At 51.0% G+C, this 16,101-nt stretch overlaps 7 protein-coding genes across 7 annotated transcripts; 3 read left to right on the plus strand and 4 right to left on the minus strand.

Annotated features, from left to right (window-relative positions):
* Positions 1-498: 498 nt before the first annotated feature.
* APUU_30893S (formin-binding protein HOF1) lies at positions 499-3,746 on the plus strand (the record flags this gene model as incomplete). Its single annotated transcript, XM_041702036.1, has 7 exons — positions 499-541; positions 600-704; positions 762-1,048; positions 1,101-1,313; positions 1,368-1,466; positions 1,540-3,514; positions 3,577-3,746. 7 exons carry the CDS (start codon positions 499-501, stop codon positions 3,744-3,746), a joined length of 2,892 nt encoding a protein of 963 aa, XP_041554862.1.
* A 995-nt stretch (positions 3,747-4,741) lies between these two features.
* Positions 4,742-4,993, minus strand: APUU_30894A (uncharacterized protein; the record flags this gene model as incomplete). Its single annotated transcript, XM_041702037.1, has 1 exon — positions 4,742-4,993. One exon carries the CDS (start codon positions 4,991-4,993, stop codon positions 4,742-4,744), a length of 252 nt encoding a protein of 83 aa, XP_041554863.1.
* A 765-nt stretch (positions 4,994-5,758) lies between these two features.
* On the minus strand, positions 5,759-6,503 carry APUU_30895A (DUF4870 domain-containing protein; the record flags this gene model as incomplete). Its single annotated transcript, XM_041702038.1, has 3 exons — positions 5,759-5,829; positions 5,882-6,078; positions 6,136-6,503. 3 exons carry the CDS (start codon positions 6,501-6,503, stop codon positions 5,759-5,761), a joined length of 636 nt encoding a protein of 211 aa, XP_041554864.1.
* Positions 6,504-6,782: 279 nt separating this feature from the next.
* APUU_30896A (DASH complex subunit DUO1) lies at positions 6,783-7,590 on the minus strand (the record flags this gene model as incomplete). Its single annotated transcript, XM_041702039.1, has 2 exons — positions 6,783-7,238; positions 7,294-7,590. 2 exons carry the CDS (start codon positions 7,588-7,590, stop codon positions 6,783-6,785), a joined length of 753 nt encoding a protein of 250 aa, XP_041554865.1.
* A 589-nt stretch (positions 7,591-8,179) lies between these two features.
* APUU_30897S (uncharacterized protein) lies at positions 8,180-9,552 on the plus strand (the record flags this gene model as incomplete). The annotated part of the gene is made up of 2 exons (XM_041702042.1): positions 8,180-8,895; positions 8,949-9,552. The coding sequence occupies 2 exons, from the start codon at positions 8,180-8,182 to the stop codon at positions 9,550-9,552; spliced, it is 1,320 nt and encodes a 439-aa protein (XP_041554866.1).
* A 1,025-nt stretch (positions 9,553-10,577) lies between these two features.
* On the plus strand, positions 10,578-12,206 carry APUU_30898S (histidine phosphatase family protein; the record flags this gene model as incomplete). The annotated part of the gene is made up of 1 exon (XM_041702043.1): positions 10,578-12,206. The coding sequence occupies one exon, from the start codon at positions 10,578-10,580 to the stop codon at positions 12,204-12,206; it is 1,629 nt and encodes a 542-aa protein (XP_041554867.1).
* A 1,145-nt stretch (positions 12,207-13,351) lies between these two features.
* On the minus strand, positions 13,352-15,924 carry APUU_30899A (Mcm10/DnaG-type zinc finger protein; the record flags this gene model as incomplete). The annotated part of the gene is made up of 2 exons (XM_041702044.1): positions 13,352-15,864; position 15,924. Coding segments are annotated over 2 exons (2,514 nt in total).
* Positions 15,925-16,101: the final 177 nt, after the last annotated feature.

Raw genomic sequence — 16,101 nt, forward strand, 5'->3', positions numbered from 1 at the left:
CAAGGGAGACCGTGTGGCATGTCAACACCGATCGCAGCCCGGGCTTTTCTCCGAAACATCAAGCAACAATAGTGAACATTAACGGATTTAAATATACAAGTAAAGAAACCATATCCACAGTTAAATGCTCCTCGACGTCTAGATCGCGATCTTGAGTGGGCTTGGCGCCGTCGCCGATCAAGAGAGAGTTGGCAGACAGTTGGCGATGGTTGCCCCGAGAGACGCGCCAGTAAATAATGACCCAGCGCCCATTCCACTCCCCACGAGACCATACCTGTCTATCTCCACCATTTCCAGCTGCTTCTGCTGCTTTTCTTCAGTACTGCTCCAGCTGCAACTGGAGGCTGTTTCAATTGCTTTTGTTGCCAATTTACTCGAATCTTTCTGTGCCTTTCAGCGCATGCTCTTCTATATCCTGGGCTGACCCGTCCTGTCTCACGATCGTTAAATGGGCAAAGGCTGGCCAAAGCTCAACAAATCCAACACATCATAATTACTATGCCGGGAACTGTTGCAGACGGGCCCACGGTGGCCCTCTCTTGTAAGGCCCCTTCCGCCGTTGAGGACCAGGCGCAGACAGGCTAACGGTAACGATGCAGTTGCGAATAACTTCTGGGGAAAGGAAGATGCCGGCGTTACGCCCATGCTGGATCGTATGCACGCTTCGAAGACCTCGTGCGATGAATTGAAGACCTTCTACAATAGTTCGTCGCCATGATCTAGGATCCTACTTGTCCGAGTGTTATTCTAACAGCTCCTAGTCCGCGCCGCAATTGAGGACGAATACGCCCGCAAGCTGCTCACACTATGCCGCAAGCCCCTTGGGGCCAACGAGACAGGCTCGCTTCGAGCATCGTTTGATACTGTGCGAGGAGAAACCGAGGCCATTGCAAAAGCTCATGCCGCAATCGCCGGGCAGATGAAACGAGAGCTAGAAGAGCCCCTGCTTGCCTTTGCAGGGGGAAACAAGGAACGAAGAAAGATTATTCAAAATGGGATTGAGCGCATTCATAAGACCAAAATGCAGCAAACCCAGACAGTGAATAAGGTAAATAACCGCTATCACAATACCAAAGCAATAGGTGGACTAACAGGAGTAGACACGGGATCGATACGAGCAGGACTGCTTGCGTATTAAAGGTTATCTCGCGCAGGGCCACATGGTGATGGGCCAGGAAGAGCGAAAGAACAAAGCGAAGCTGGAGAAGACCCAGATCCAACTTGCATCTAGCAGCAGTGAATACGATGCCGCAGTCAAAGTCCTCGCAGATACGACTGTCCGCTGGAATAAGGAATGGAAGTCTGCTTGCGATGTACGTTTTGTCACGAATCATTCCTCCTGGTACGCAAAGCTAACAATTTTCTAGAAATTCCAAGACCTTGAAGAAGAGCGCATCGATTTTACTAAGAGCAGCCTCTGGACTTACGCCAACGTTGCCTCTACAGTATGCGTGAGTGATGATGCTGTAAGTCAATCCTTTTTATAAAATTCGGCTTGGGACTCGAAAAGTGGTTTTGGTTCATAGCTGACTCCCCAAGGCCTGCGAAAGGATTCGTCTTTCGCTCGAGAATTGCGAGGTCGAGAAAGATATCGTCTACTTCATCAAGGAAAGGGGCACGGGCCAGGAAATCCCCGATGCCCCCAAGTTCATCAACTTCTCCCGGGGAGACGTAAACGATGCCAGTTCCGACATATCTGAAGAGGAGGGATACTCTGTGGCTCAGTTCCAGCGCACCATCAACCCAGCGTTCCGAAGCTCTTCTCCGCAACCATCGACGTATGAGTCCCATCATGACACAGAACCTGAACCGGCGAATCCGGCTCAGAATGGACCTTCCACGCCATCGAGCAGAGAAGCTACGGTCACCCCGCAAAAGCCGACGCAGCCGCCAATGCAACAGCCAGTACAGCAGCAGCAGCAGCAGCAGCAGCAGCCCAATCCGCTAGATCTTCGTCGGGGAGGCCATCTCCCGCCGAACTACGACCCGAACCAGCACGGCGAAATTGCAGCTATACCGCACAACGCGTATCCAACGGACGGTATGACAATGTTTTGCCGAACTGGTCCTCCATCCGAACGCAGTTCAGGAACTGCCAGTGGCTACCGGCCATCCAGTCGAGACTCCCAGAGTGAAGTTTCTAACGCAACCTCAGTGTCTAGTCAAGAGCCTACCAGTGCCAGACAATCCCCGACCAAGCCGACAAATGGCGTGGCCCTTCCAGGAATAGGTGGTGGAGGAGAGCCGCAGCCGTCCCCGAAGAAGAAATTCTTCAGCAACAGCCCGTTCCGACGCAAGAGCCGCCATGACAAGGACCGTAACTCGGGGTCTTCTCAGCCACCTAGCCGGAGAACTTGGGATTCCCCCTCGAAGCAGCCCAGCCCTATTAAAGCTCCAACACCCCAGAAGCCCCCACAGCCTCAACAGATTCAAATTCCGCAGGCCATGGATGATATTAAGCGATCCGCTAGCCCAGAGCCGGTTGACCCACGGGCTAACTTCCAATTGAACGTCGGAAATAATGTGTTTGACGTTGCTTCCCCAGATAAGAATAAACCCCAGAAGGGAGCGCCGCCGCCAAAAGGAGGAGATGACCTCGACCCTATTGCACGTGCTTTGGCAGACCTGAAAGGCGCTGGTGGTGGGAAGCAGTCGGCAACCCGGGTTTCTGCTGATAGATACCATGGCATTGCCACGCCTGTTCCATCAGCACCTACGTCGAATTACAGCGCAAACTCAGCGGCCAATCCTCCCCCGGCCTATAACGATCCCTCGGTGAAGCGCCTCGGAGCTCCTCAGCCGGCTTTCACTTCCAAACAAATGCAACAGACCACACAAAAGTACACAGGTCAGACGCAGAACGTGCTCAGAGGCAAGGCGAACCCTGTTTCAATGTCGACCCGCAGCCCCAGGCAGTCACAGGAAGTCCCTCGTGCCAAATCACCCGCACCTGCACCTCGACGGAGTGCAAGCCCCCAACCGCAACCAAGCCCTCGTGGGGGGTCACGCATGAGCCAATACAGCCGTGCTGCGAGCCCGAACCCAAGTAATTATCAAGCAAACAGCGTGAAGAGCCGCTACAGCCAGTCACCAGGTGTTTCCACTCCGCCCCAGCGCCCAAGCGACGGGCCATACTCCCCGCACGACTTTGCAAAACGAGGGTCTTTCAGCGCTGCCCCCTCCCCAACAACGGCCGCTTCCCCTGGAGGCGCTTCTCCCAACGAGTATGCTCAGCGATCCTCGCAGAACTCAATGCCTCGAGCTGTATCCCCCCAGCCGCAATTCAAACAGCAAGCTCGTCCATCGAGCGCTGGAGGCATGGAGCTACAGCTTTCTCAGCCTGACATGTATGGTGGCAGTGGTGACGGCTACGGATCCCCGCAGAGAGAACCTAGGAGACCAATGTCATACTATGACGGTGCAAGCCAGCGCAGTCGATCTAGGGGCAGATCTATGGCAGTTGCGGATCCTGGAAGACAGTTCAGCCGTGATGGCCGTCCAATCTTACATTTTGGTACGTACCAACCAACCTGGTTATATAATATAGCTCACATAACTAACATTATTGTACTCTAGCCCGCGCACTATACAGCTATACCGCAGCCATTCCCGAGGAACTTGGTTTCGGAAAGGGCGACGTCCTCTCCGTGATCAGACTCCAGGATGACGGCTGGTGGGAAGCTGAAGTTACCACAACCCGCATGAGAACTGGGTTGGTGCCGAGCAACTACCTCCAGATTATCTAGATCTGAGTCATGATCTATTATAATCTATCCATCTATACTCGACTATCTCAATATGGGCCAGCCATGTGATGAACAATCTCGCGGCCAATTACGACGGGAATTTTTTTTCTTTGCCTTTTATGTGTTCATGATGTAGATACCTTGATGTATACGCCTTTTTGCCTAATTCTTTTCTTTTTTTCCCCTCCATTCCCCCCTTTTTTTCTTCCCCGATTTTGACCATTCTTGGCGACGCTCGCTTTTTATTGACTCCTATGCCCTGAGTATGTCTGTCGTTTCTGATAATAATGTCTCATTGTCTTTTGTTTTTGATTCTTGCTACCGCAGATTTTGATCTTTGAGTTGTTTTAAGTTTCTTTATTCTGTGTTTGGTTCGTGATAATGCCCTTCAGAATGACACTTACGCTTCCCCTCCACAAACTGAAACATTGAGCTGAGCCGGTTCGACAGAGTTATGTTGCTCAAGAAAGCCCATAAGACATAAATTGTAGTGAAACAAATAGTTAAAGAAATGCAATCTCGTTTGTTCATTTGCTCAAGAGTCTCGAAGGTCAGAATACGAGCGAAGATGCCGAGAGTTTGTTTGGCTCACCGAGCCCTAAGTCCCGCCCAATCCCAACCATGGGAGGGTGCATCAACCCGCTATGGTAGCTCTAACTAATATGTTCATCATAATTCTCTTAAGAGTAATGCATTGATGCTATGTTCTTATCGCGAATGCTCTTCCTTATCTACACAGATGGGTAGCTAGAGGGTCGAGAAAGACGATAGATACGGTATTCATAGCACCAGCCAATGAAACTCCTAGAGAAAGGAAAGAAAAGAGGTCAGATCTCGAGGCTTCCACACTGGTCTCAAGGTCAACTTACTTGGTATCGAAAATGGTATTCTGCAGCCCGGCTCACGGCCGCCTGCCCAGGTTCTTCGCCCGGTTCACCAATTCAAACGCTCCTTGTCAACAAGTGGGAGAGCGAGTTCTCAATCGGTTCGTTTCATTAACCGGCCCTTCCACAGCCGAGGACCATGCACTTGAAGCCCTTGGGCGAAGCCAAGACCTTAGGAGACTTGGATTTGCAGTATGGCTGGTTTCTCGCATGAAAGCCCGCATTCTGGATTACGTTTTCTGCGGCCGCGGCTTGAGGGTCAGTTGCTGCACGGGCTACCGCGCCATTTGCGGCGTAGCAGGACATCAGGACGTGATCGTTGATGTGGCCGCAGGTGTTGGTAACGCGCTGAACGTTGCACATTTTGCTTTCTTGTGTGGGGTTTGAAGTTTGATTCGAATGAAGGGGATTGAGTTCCCTGTTGGTTGAGTTGGTAGGTAGGTAGGTAGGTATGTTCCGAACGACGAGTTGAGAGAGACGGGGGATTGTTTCCATTGTTATAGAGAAAAGTGCATCGCCTTTGTGTTAAACTGTTTCTGAATCAATATTCAGTGTGTCTGAATTGATGAAGGGTAAAGACATGATAAAGAGCCAAAACAGGGGGACGTGATAACTTTTGGCTAAGTTGGTAATTGTTAAAGGCCACTGAAACAGATATAAGAATGAAGGACAACAGGAGGCAACTGAGATTTGACTTGAAGATTCGTCAATGCCATTGTCGTTGGTGCCGCCAGTCAATTGAATAAGATGCTTTGAATGAGATGCTACGGCTGCAACTCTGCTTTGTATAGGACAAAGGAAGGGATTGGAACAATGAAAGAGAATGTTTCATGTGGTAAATAAACATCAATATAAAGCGCTAATAATATTCATTATTATCTGTGAATCTTGTACAATCCCCCAGAATCTAAATACATACAAGACACAATCCATTAGGGCATGCTATTGAGCATCATACAGGTCAAATCTTAAAAAACGCCCGCACTGGTAACACAGCGATTCAACAAGGAAGGCATTGCCTGAATTAACAATATACAGTGTGCCATTACACAGAATAGTGCCACGGTAAGGCAGAGGTCGTCTGGCATATGCCAAAGTTAGGGAAACAACGGATATACTACCCGCTGTTTATTCGTTGTCGACAAATGAGTTTGCGAGTCGACCAAAGATAGGAACTTCAAAGTGTTCGAGGGTATCGACTGTGTTATTATGAGCTTCTAACCTGCAAGCATTTAATATCCTGGATCTTACCATCGCGGTAGGCTTTCAGGCTGAGGAAACCGATCAACCCAATGTCGCAAATAAACAGTATCCATGATAGAAAACTGGACCATGAGAATATAAGGTGGATTATCTGTAGCACATGAGAATAATGTCTAGAGGGAAAATTGCAGGCGCAACTTACAAAAATGGCAGTAAACAGCATGCTTGACTGCCATGCGTGAAATCTAAAAATCACAGAAGTCAGCAAATCCCAGTAAAACCAGCCCTATCATAGCACATACCGAACATAGTCACTTTTGTGTTCTAGCAAAAGTAGGAAAACTCCACCAGCCGGAGGAAGAAGCAGGTATGCCAGCATAGCTTCAACGTCCATCCGAATGGGCAGACTCGTCTCAAATGCCCCTAGGTTCCATCTTCCGCCCTCCAGATCTCCGTATCCATGCGCCGTATTCCCATATCCGCTAGTGTTTATGTGGCCGGTTCCTGCGAATTGGTTTGGAGATGAGAGTCCGCCGGCGGAAGCAAGGCCTGGGATCGGGGGAGAATTGTGAGGCGATCGGGCGACGGGGGACTTGGTGCGGTTCTCGGGAGTCGGAGAGAACGCGCGCTCTACCTCGGGCGATTCGTCCTGATAGGGGGCGAAGTTCATTGTGCGGCGATGCGAGGATTATCGCGTGGGCTTGTGTCGTCGTTGTCTGCGATCGTATACAAGTTGCTTATCGGGGAATCGCGTCAGGCGGTGGTGGCTTGGCGCCTGAGGCAGGAATGTTTCATAGCCGGTGTTAACTTGGTTACTACTACGAACCTTTGCTTTTAGAATCATTTCTCTCCTATCAATGGGCTGCATGGGTATCATTCTGCTGCGAAAAAAAAATTGTGTCTATTACTGAGCATCGAGAAAGCCTATCCGCCCGTAGATTTCTCTTGTTTATTGCTTACCCCGACCACGCGTCACCCCCGAACCCCGCGCGATCCCACTGACCGGTCTCCGTGTAGTTGTTGTAGATGATTTTGTGCCTGACGTTGTTGACGTGGTCCTTGTTCCACTTGTTGAGTAGGAAACACTAGGTGTTCTTCCCAGTCCGCCCCGAGCTCGTCCCTTGGAAACGACCCGCGTGCCCCTGGAGGTTGTTGACTGTGCCCTCTTTCTCTCGTCCTCCTCGGCCTTTCGCGCCGCCGCTTCTCTTTGTTGTTGGAGCTCCCTTTCCCGCCTCTCTGCGGCTTGCTGCCTAAGGTATTCCTCGTTCTCAATGTCGGCTGCGTCTTGAGTCGCGCCTTGCCAGTTGGGGTCCAGTATAAGTCGCTGGTTATGCTCCGTTTGGGATAGAATGCGCGTCCAGGTGTTGAGAAGGGTAGAGGCGGAATTGACAGTTCGTGAGACATTCTAGGTTACTGTTAATTGACTGTGTACCTGGTCAGGAGCCCCTAAATTGACGTACGTCCATATTGCCCTTTGCCCGATCGAGACTGCCCAGCAGACTCTCGATAACATGGTTTATATTGCGCACAGATTGTAATTCATTTCGGAGGGCAGCCTCTCGGGCCTCTTGACGGTCGAAAAGTGTTCCCTCATCAAGATCGGACTGAGCTGCTGCTGGCGGGGAACTCTCATGCTTAATCGGAGCCTGGTTAATTTTCTTCTTTCCGCGTTTCGACGGCGAGTCCCAGAGGTCTTCGGTGTCTTCATCGGAGAGTTGGAGGCGGTCCATCTCCTCGGCGGCGCTGTATGGAGACATTTTTGGATAACTATATCTGTGTGCGTGCGTGTGTGTGATTGTTTGTAAACAAGAAGTGAATAAGGCGTAAATCAACAAGAGGGGTATAAAACCAACTGATAATGTAAAGTTGAGGCTAGTTATAGTGGGGCATTCCAGTGGATGCACAGGGCGAGGCTGGACTGAGTTGGCGGGTGATTAATTGTGTGGCTGGTGATTCTCTGCATTCCGACTTCCTCGCCCACTTCTTTGTTACTGCCCTTCTGCATCTCCATTCTCCCCCTTCTTCTTTTCTTCCATCGCTTATCGCTCATTCTCATCTCTATCAACCTGTCTTTGGTGATATTTGGAGTTTTCACTCTCTGCGCTTCGCTTGTCCCCGGTAACAACGTTGGGTATAGAAATTGGGTACCATCCACGGTCGGCTTTGGTGTAATCGCGTCGGCCTCCCCTTGATCCCCTAAGACGTGTCGAGACCTTCAACAGCTTTCACCTCCTGTAAAGATCGCGACAATCCACTTCTTGGATCTCGGTTTCGCTTTTCATGTGGTGTCAACAACCGTGAACCGAACCTGCGAACCAATTCTGCGCAAATTGCTCTGATTTCACAATGGCGACTACTCCACCACCTCCGTCGTTCCTGAGAACTCCTCCGACCCCTCGACATGGCGCTGGATATGATCAATACGAGCCCTATTCTACGCGTCACTCGGCCCGTCTAGCTAGTCAGCGCGCTTCCACAGAATCTCGCACAACTCCTCCGCCCTCCTTTCCTGTTTCCCAAGGACGTGGCACCTCGCGGAGCACGAAGAAGCAGAAGACGGCTGAAACTGAAACCCTCTCACCTCCCGGGTCACCAGTGAGCCCTCGGAAGAAGATGCCGGGCCGGAACACTGCAACACAACTTGATGATCCAGACTCATTCAACACCAGCAAACCCGCTCAATCTCAAGCCTCCCGTCTTTTCAGGTCGACAATTACAGAAGGAATGCTTCCCACGCCGGCTAAAACACCACGGAAAAAGGTCGTTGATAATGCCGGCTCAACAGCACGAGTGTTATTCCCCACGCAGTCGGGTCAAAAGAAGAAGAAGCAAACGGGCTTTTCATTAGACAGTTTCACCGACGACGCTTCGCAGGATAATTCGATCCAAATATACACCGATTCCCGTGATCGAATCCCCGAAGTCGATGCAAGCGAAGAAAATCCATTCTACCAAAAAACATCCGCCAGCACAAAACCTCGCGCGTCTAGGCGCAGGGCCGGAAGCCGCGACAAAGAAGTCGATGAGGCTCTCAAGCGCGAGGATGGCATGGTCTACGTCTTGTAAGTAACCCCCGAAGCTCAAAAGTACTCTCTTATCTCTAACAAATTCGCAGCCGAGGCAAGAAAATGTTCCGCAAGTTCAGCGACGATGTTGGCAGTGATGAGGAGGGAGAAGATGATGACGACCTGGGATTACTGGCGTCTCGGCCTGATCTACTGGACTCGGCCGTCTTAGAGAACAATCGACCTCTGACTCGCTCATCGATCAGGCCCCGTGTGCTTTTCCTCGGCGCCCGTGGAGGTGCGGTGCAGGAGAACGATGACGCAGATGAGGAAGCAGCTACCGATATCGAGGATCATGTCCTTGATGACGCAGATTCTGCAGAGGACCTGGATCACATTGCCGACGTTCACTCGCAACAACAGCAAACGAACCCACCCGCAAACTCTAACGTCGAAACTCCTGCGTCACCTGGAGCTTCGATACGATCTTTGCGGTCTCGGGCTAAGCGCGAGCTGGAAATTGGTGAGACCCCAACCGCTTCTGAAGCCAAGAACAAACATATCAGTCCATTCAACGGCTGGCTGCGAAAGAAGCAGACCCCTCCTGTTGCAGCGTCCAAGGCCAAAAAACGTGACGCAGATACTGTTGGCAGCCCTAGTGGGCCCGCCCCCAAGAAAACCCGGGGAAATCGAGCTGCTGTTTCTTCATCGTGATCCCACAACTATACCCTCGATTATTATAAAGTTGTTACAGAGAAAGTTTATCTATTTTTGTGATACCATTGCCGGAGTTCGGAAACCTACGACTTGTCTTTTCACTTTTATTTCTCTTCCTTAGGATTCCATTTGTTGTTTCGGTTACCACGGCTCCTTAATGCATCCAGCCGCATTCAGTTCACTTTGCGTTTATTCGGTTAGTACAGGGAGTGCATTGTTCATTTGAAGCTCGAGCGAAATTGAAATTGAAATCGGAGCTGGAACGGGAACGGGAGCGGGAGCGGGAATGGGAACGGAATGGAACAGGAACAGGAACCACTGGAACCATCCAATGTTATGTTGTTTTGTTGTTTCCGAGTTGCTTATTCCATAGCGTGTCATGTTATTAGGTAGACAACCAAACAATGATAAACTGTCAGTACTGTTAACAGCCTTATCAGCCTTCTACTCCGTATTTTTCCATGTTCCCCACTGCACCTCGCTTAGCCAAGGTCTAAGCTTTGGAGAAGCGTGGTACTAGTCTACACCGGCGTAAGAAGAATAAACCACGCGCTGCGGATCTCAACCCAAATTGACCGATGAAGCATTACGCCTGCCTGAAGAGGACTAAGTTGGCTCCCATGAGTTGGAGGTCGACCTGCTTTTACTGCGGAATGCCGATCGCTCATTTCCAGTGTCACACCCGACGGCGTGCACTTCAATCATCAATGCAACGGACACAGCAACCTGGATGTTTTCGCCCAATCGACATCATTACCAGGTATAACCCCGCAGTCGAGCGATGGAAAACCTTCGTCCATGTGGAGCACGTCGCGCTGATAGTGAGTTAGTGACAGGTCTACGGGATTCACCGTTGATCGGACACAGAAGGCAAAGCCAGGCATCAAACCAGCTCGATGTTCCGAAATTAGCCAGAAACGCAAGGGCCAGCGTACAGCGTATATATAGTCTAAAGCCAATCCACAGTTCCACACGGGCAGCAGCTTGTTTTCACTCACCTACCCAAGCTCTTTTACTCCCCAATGGCCCCGGCAACTCTGGCTGCTTCTGCAATCGCACTGCTCTCCCTTGCGGGAAGCAGTGCCGCCATACCCGGCTCCTCCAGCACTTCTGCGGTTCCAAGTTCAAGCTCAACACCCGCCGCTCCAACAGGAACCTCCTATCCGTCTGGCTTTGACATTACAAAGAGCTGGGGAAATCTCAGTCCGTATGCAGATGCACCAGACTTCAGCATACCAAGTGGCTCCCCCGAAAGGTGCGAGCTGTCCCAGGTGCACATCCTGCACCGGCATGCGCAACGATATGCGACGGATTATCCACTGGACGGGGGATCAATGGAACTGTTTGTATCTGCGCTGAAGAATGCCTCGAAGAAACACCCGCATACCAAAATTGGTACCGGCCCGCTTGCCTTCTTAAACAACTGGGATTACTTGTTGGGCTTGGAGGACCTGCTCCCCAGCGGCGCTGCGACTGAGGCAGCCTCTGGTGCAAGGTTCTGGAGCCAGTATGGGCGGCTGCTGTATGGGGCCTCTGCAGGCCAGGCGAACTGGGATGCGGAGTTGAATGTGTTCCCGGATGGTACGCCTCGCCCGAAGCCCAAGTTTCGCACTACCGATTACCCTCGCATCCTGGAGAGTGCTCGCTGGTGGTCAAGTGGGTTCTTCGCCAACACTGGAGGTAACGGCTCTTATGCGCAGTATGACCTCGTCCTCACTCCCGAGAAGAGCGGCTTCAACAATACCCTTTCGCCAACAAGTACGTGTGAAAAGGGCCTAGACGAGGGTGAAGACAGAGCCGCCGAATTCCTCCCGGCAATGGTCAAGAATGCCGCTGAACGCTTCGCTGCCTACCTACCTGGTGATTTCTTCTCGAGGGACAAACAAACCGCTGGGTTAGAAGTGCTAGGCATGTTCAATATGTGTCCATACGAGTACGCCACGCTAGGCAGCTCATCCTTCTGTACTCTGTTCACGGAACAAGAGTGGCGCGACTTTGAGTACTTCCTGGACCTCCAATTCTACGACATGTACGGCCTTGGTTCTCCCAGCGGCCGTGCGCAGGGCATTGGCTATGTGCAGGAGCTGGCGGCGCGGTTACAGAACAAATTGATCGACACCAGCGAGAGCAGCATCAACTCCACATACGATGGTAACAAAGATACCTTCCCACTCAACCAGCCTCTCTTCATGGACATGTCGCACGACGACGTCATCGTCTCCGTTCTTGCAGCGCTAGGTCTGGACTACTTCAAGTATAGCCCACAGGGCATGCCTTCTACCGTCTCGCATGCACCTGAGCGCCACTTCAAACTGAACGAATTAACTCCCTTTGGAGCCCGCCTGGTTTCCGAGATCTGGACTTGTCCTAAGGACACATCGTTCCATGATCTCCAGGCGCAGATGTACAAGAACCCGGATCTTACTTCCCAGTCTGATACGCAGCAGTACATCCGGTTTGTGCTTAACAATGCGCCCCTTCCACTGGATGGTCTCTCGGCTTGCAATGGCTCCGTTAATGGTTTCTGTCCTTTGAAGAGCTTCCTTGGGGAGGTTCCTGAGCTTACCAAACAGGCGGCGTACCAGGAGGCCTGTTTCGGCAATTATAATGCCAGTATCCCTGTTGGGGATGGGAAGCCACCATCGGCATAGCTATCTGGGTGCTATACCCTCATGCCAGGTTTGGAGGTGTATGAGTTGACTATGTAATTTGCCAATATAATGTTCTATCAATACCTCCTTGCATCCACAGTGATTCTATTCCCCCTACTTCATAGATTATGCTGGGCACAATTATGGCTGTGGTAGGGTTGGAGATATGGTAATTGTTGCTCAGCCGCGGCGGGTTTGGATAGAGCCTTGGTGGGTGAATGTACTGAGAAGGTTAAGTTGTGCATTGATAAATTGATTTAAATGAGTCTTTCTTGGAGAATTTACTAGCCAACTGGCCCATTACCTTTAGCCTCCTTGAGCAATCTGCTTTGCGGCGGCCTCTCCCATCGAAAACAATACTGCCCCAGCTATAGCGCATTGAGATACTTACGCCGGCGTCCAACTTGCGAGTGGGAATCCAATCAGTGATACTCTGTACCAAGTCGATGGGTCGCTCCCAGTGGGGAATGGTTGCGAAATAGTTATCGTTTCTAATAAGTTCGTATAGGGTGAATACAACAGCAGAGGCATCATCCCGACCTTTAGAGGTGCCTCTCACTACAGCTAGGGAATGCTGAAATGACATGCAAGTTTGATTGTTCAGATAAGGTCTACCAGAGACACTCCCTAGCGCAGATAGACGCTTCAATGTATTGAATCCAAGCGGAAACCAGCGGATAACGCAGTAGAATATAATGATGCAGAGGCGCAGGAGAAAATAGATGCAACCTTCAATCAACATAGCTATCAGTAACTCCAACAATTATGCTCCTTTATTTTGGGATGGAAGACTCCATTTGAGTTCGTAACACGTAAACGTAAGTAGTTGTTCCCTCTTGTTTGCTCCTTCTCTCAAGAACCGTCACGATATGCAAATGCCTGATTATCCAACTTCTATTTTCATGAGCAGTGCGTTCAACCAGTCATTTATCCGGAGATTAGCGTTCAAGGCGTGAGCGAGCGAGGGGAAACGATTGTGGTCGAGGTAGGATGAGTATAATTGATATTTATTGATTTATATGTAGTAAAGAGGGCTGTTTCGCGTGTGATGGGTATCGTAGTGCGTCAGTATAAAAATGCTTTGGCTCTCAACTCAAGATAGATCCGAAAATGGTGATGTTGATGAATTGGCAGTAGACTGTGGGCTAAACAATCTCGAGTTCGTCGTCGTCATCGAAATCATTCGTCTGCGGTATGGCATCAGGATTGCCTCCCAGGCTGTCCCTTCCAGCCTCTTTGATGCCTTTGGAGGTTATGAAGCGCGTCTTCTTGACACCGCTTCCGTGCGGCTTGTCGCCGTCGTGCGCACGCTTTCTAGGGCTCAGCCTCACCGCTTCTGCTCGTTTGAAGCTCATACCGAGCGGCTTGCCGTCAGCCAGTGAGGTCGACGGTAGTGTTGGGTCGCCGGAGCCTGCTCTCCTATGCTGGGCTCCTGACCGAGACATGGCCTTGTTTGTTGTTGGAGTGTTTTCGTTATTCTGGGCTCGGAGGTATTCCCCAGCGACTCCACCAGCACGGGATGAGGTGATCTTCTGTGTGATCTCTCTTTCCCGTTGCTGTTCCACGAGGCGGCGACGGAAGCGTTCTTCCTTGTTTTCCATGCCGCGGCCCATCTTACCGGCCGCGATGAATGGGTCGTCCACGTCGGCGTCAATGAGATTAGCTGCGGACTGACCAGGCCGCAGATGCTGGAAGGAATTCCCAGTATTGTTTCGTGGCTTGAAGCCGGGTGTCACATAGTATAAGGACTGAGTCTCACGGTCATACTTGGCGCCATCTGCCCGAAGTAGCCCCCCAGGGCCCTTTTGTGTGGATCGCCCGGGTCCGCCGTAAAACCCGGTGCGTGATCCAGAGCGGCCTCCAGGGCCAATTATGCCTGTTCCGCCGTTCACTCCCATCCGGCCTGCTTGTGCGCGACGCACTTGGAGGTCAACGTGAAAGTCGCAGAATTCAGTTTTTCGGCCATCTACCCAGGACCGGCAGGTTTTACCGTCCTTCCTAACAGCTTTGCAGTACCCGATATCCCGTGCGGTCCCAACCTCGAGGACTTTGTCATCGGAGGAAGATATGCAGAGACTAAACCGGTTGGTATCTATCTTGTCTTTAGGCGGTGGGAGTATCGTAGGGTTTAGAATCGCGACCACAGTCCCTTCCGAGAGCCTGTAATACCGTGGGAAGGCAGTATCAAATAGGAACAGGTCGATGGTCCATTTCAAGTCGGTGAGAGTGATAACCATGTACTGATTCTTGTTGTTCAATCCATCATCGAATGGATCAGCTGCCTGGGCAGTGACATTCTTAGACTCTTTCACTTGCTTCGGATCGGATTTCGAGGCTACTATGCCAAATACGACGTAATCTCCGTCGATATCTTCTGGCAACTCAAATGGTGCGCCTTTGATCATCCGAAGGAGATCCGGTATGCGAAGAGCCTTCTTATCTTCAAGTGTTCGGTTCAAGAATGAGTGTGGCAGGATACGATTTGAAAGGTGAAGTGAAGAAAACGGCTCGAATTTTGATGCATCAGGCGCCTTTTCCAACGCCCTTTCGGTCTCGTTAGAAGCATCGTCTGTAAGGCTGTTTTGTCGTGAGCGCTCAGGCTGGGAAGAAAATGACTGAGCCTCTGACTTCTGGCCACGTCGATGTAAAAACGACCTCGGCTCGGTTTCTTCGCCGCTTCGCAGAGTGGGAGTCGTCTGACTTCTCTTGAGAGAGGGTTTGAGATTGTTCACCGATCTCATAACATCTTCTCGACTAAAGCTATCCGTTCGCCCGTGCCTTGTCAGAAGCTTAGAAGGAGATTCAGGCCGCCTTTCCGCCGCGGCTGTCTTGAACGCTTCCATTTCAGTTTTGTCGTATTGAAATGCTGAGCTTCGGCCAGCTTTTATCCTCTCGGCTCGTGCATCTCGTTCCCTACGAGATTTCTCTGCCGCGCGGCCTTCGGCCATTCGCTCGCTGAAGCTTTTGCTTCGCGTCTCGTCAAACGAATGTGACTGGGGTACCAATGTATTTCGCGGATTGGATATTGGCCCATCACGGCTACCGAGTCTGCTGTTGGATCGCGCATCGGACCCTTTTGAGCTTGGTGGACGTCTCAGTGACACATCACTACCCTTAAGTCCTTTGTCGATACCCAACCTATACCTCCCAGGGGATGCGGGCTCCAATGGCGGTGCAAGACGCCGGGTTGGTGACATCGGTACTTGGAGGTCGTCGGAGTTATCCCGGCTACTTGGCTCGCGCGAGGCCCTACTATGGGCAGATTGGTCCTGGGCACGCGATGAAAAACTCACAGCCGACGCAGGTCTATGTAGTGCGCCCACATCCCCATGGCGATCTGGGTTTGGAGTGCCTGTTTTCCCCCGACCCTTCTGTAGCTGCTTCAGCTTGAGTCGTGCTTCAATGGCAGCTAGTTTCAGCTGCAACGTTTCTTCGTCCTCTTCCGTATCCTCATCTCCGCTTTCGCCTTCGTCCAATCCGTCCCTCAACAGTTGTGTCGCTTTCGTCGTTGCCCGAAGATTCGGCGTTGTAGTTGCATGTTTCAAGGGTGATGCTAGATTATCTCGACGGCGTTGCATCTCTTCGTATCTCCGTCGTCCGCTAGGTGAGCTGAGAAGGGCCTCCCTCGGGGATTTCGGCGGCCACGAGGTCTCAACCACTAAATGATGATCCTATTGTTAGTCAACTTTGTCAATCCTTTCGGGGTCCGCAACTCACTGGTGGCCCTACAAACCTCCACTTCCTATTTAGAAAAAAAAAAACAAAAAAACAACAACAAATATCGCAGAAAAGCGGCACAATTGTGATCGTGTCACTATTTGTTTCCTCCTTTTATTCGGCGTCTTAATGGCGTCTTCGCCATATCCAGATCACAAGGATTGCGGGGAAAGGACGG

The sequence above is a fragment of the Aspergillus puulaauensis genome, chromosome 3, assembly GCF_016861865.1.
Source record: "Aspergillus puulaauensis MK2 DNA, chromosome 3, nearly complete sequence".
Classification (NCBI taxonomy): Eukaryota; Fungi; Ascomycota; class Eurotiomycetes; order Eurotiales; family Aspergillaceae; genus Aspergillus; species Aspergillus puulaauensis.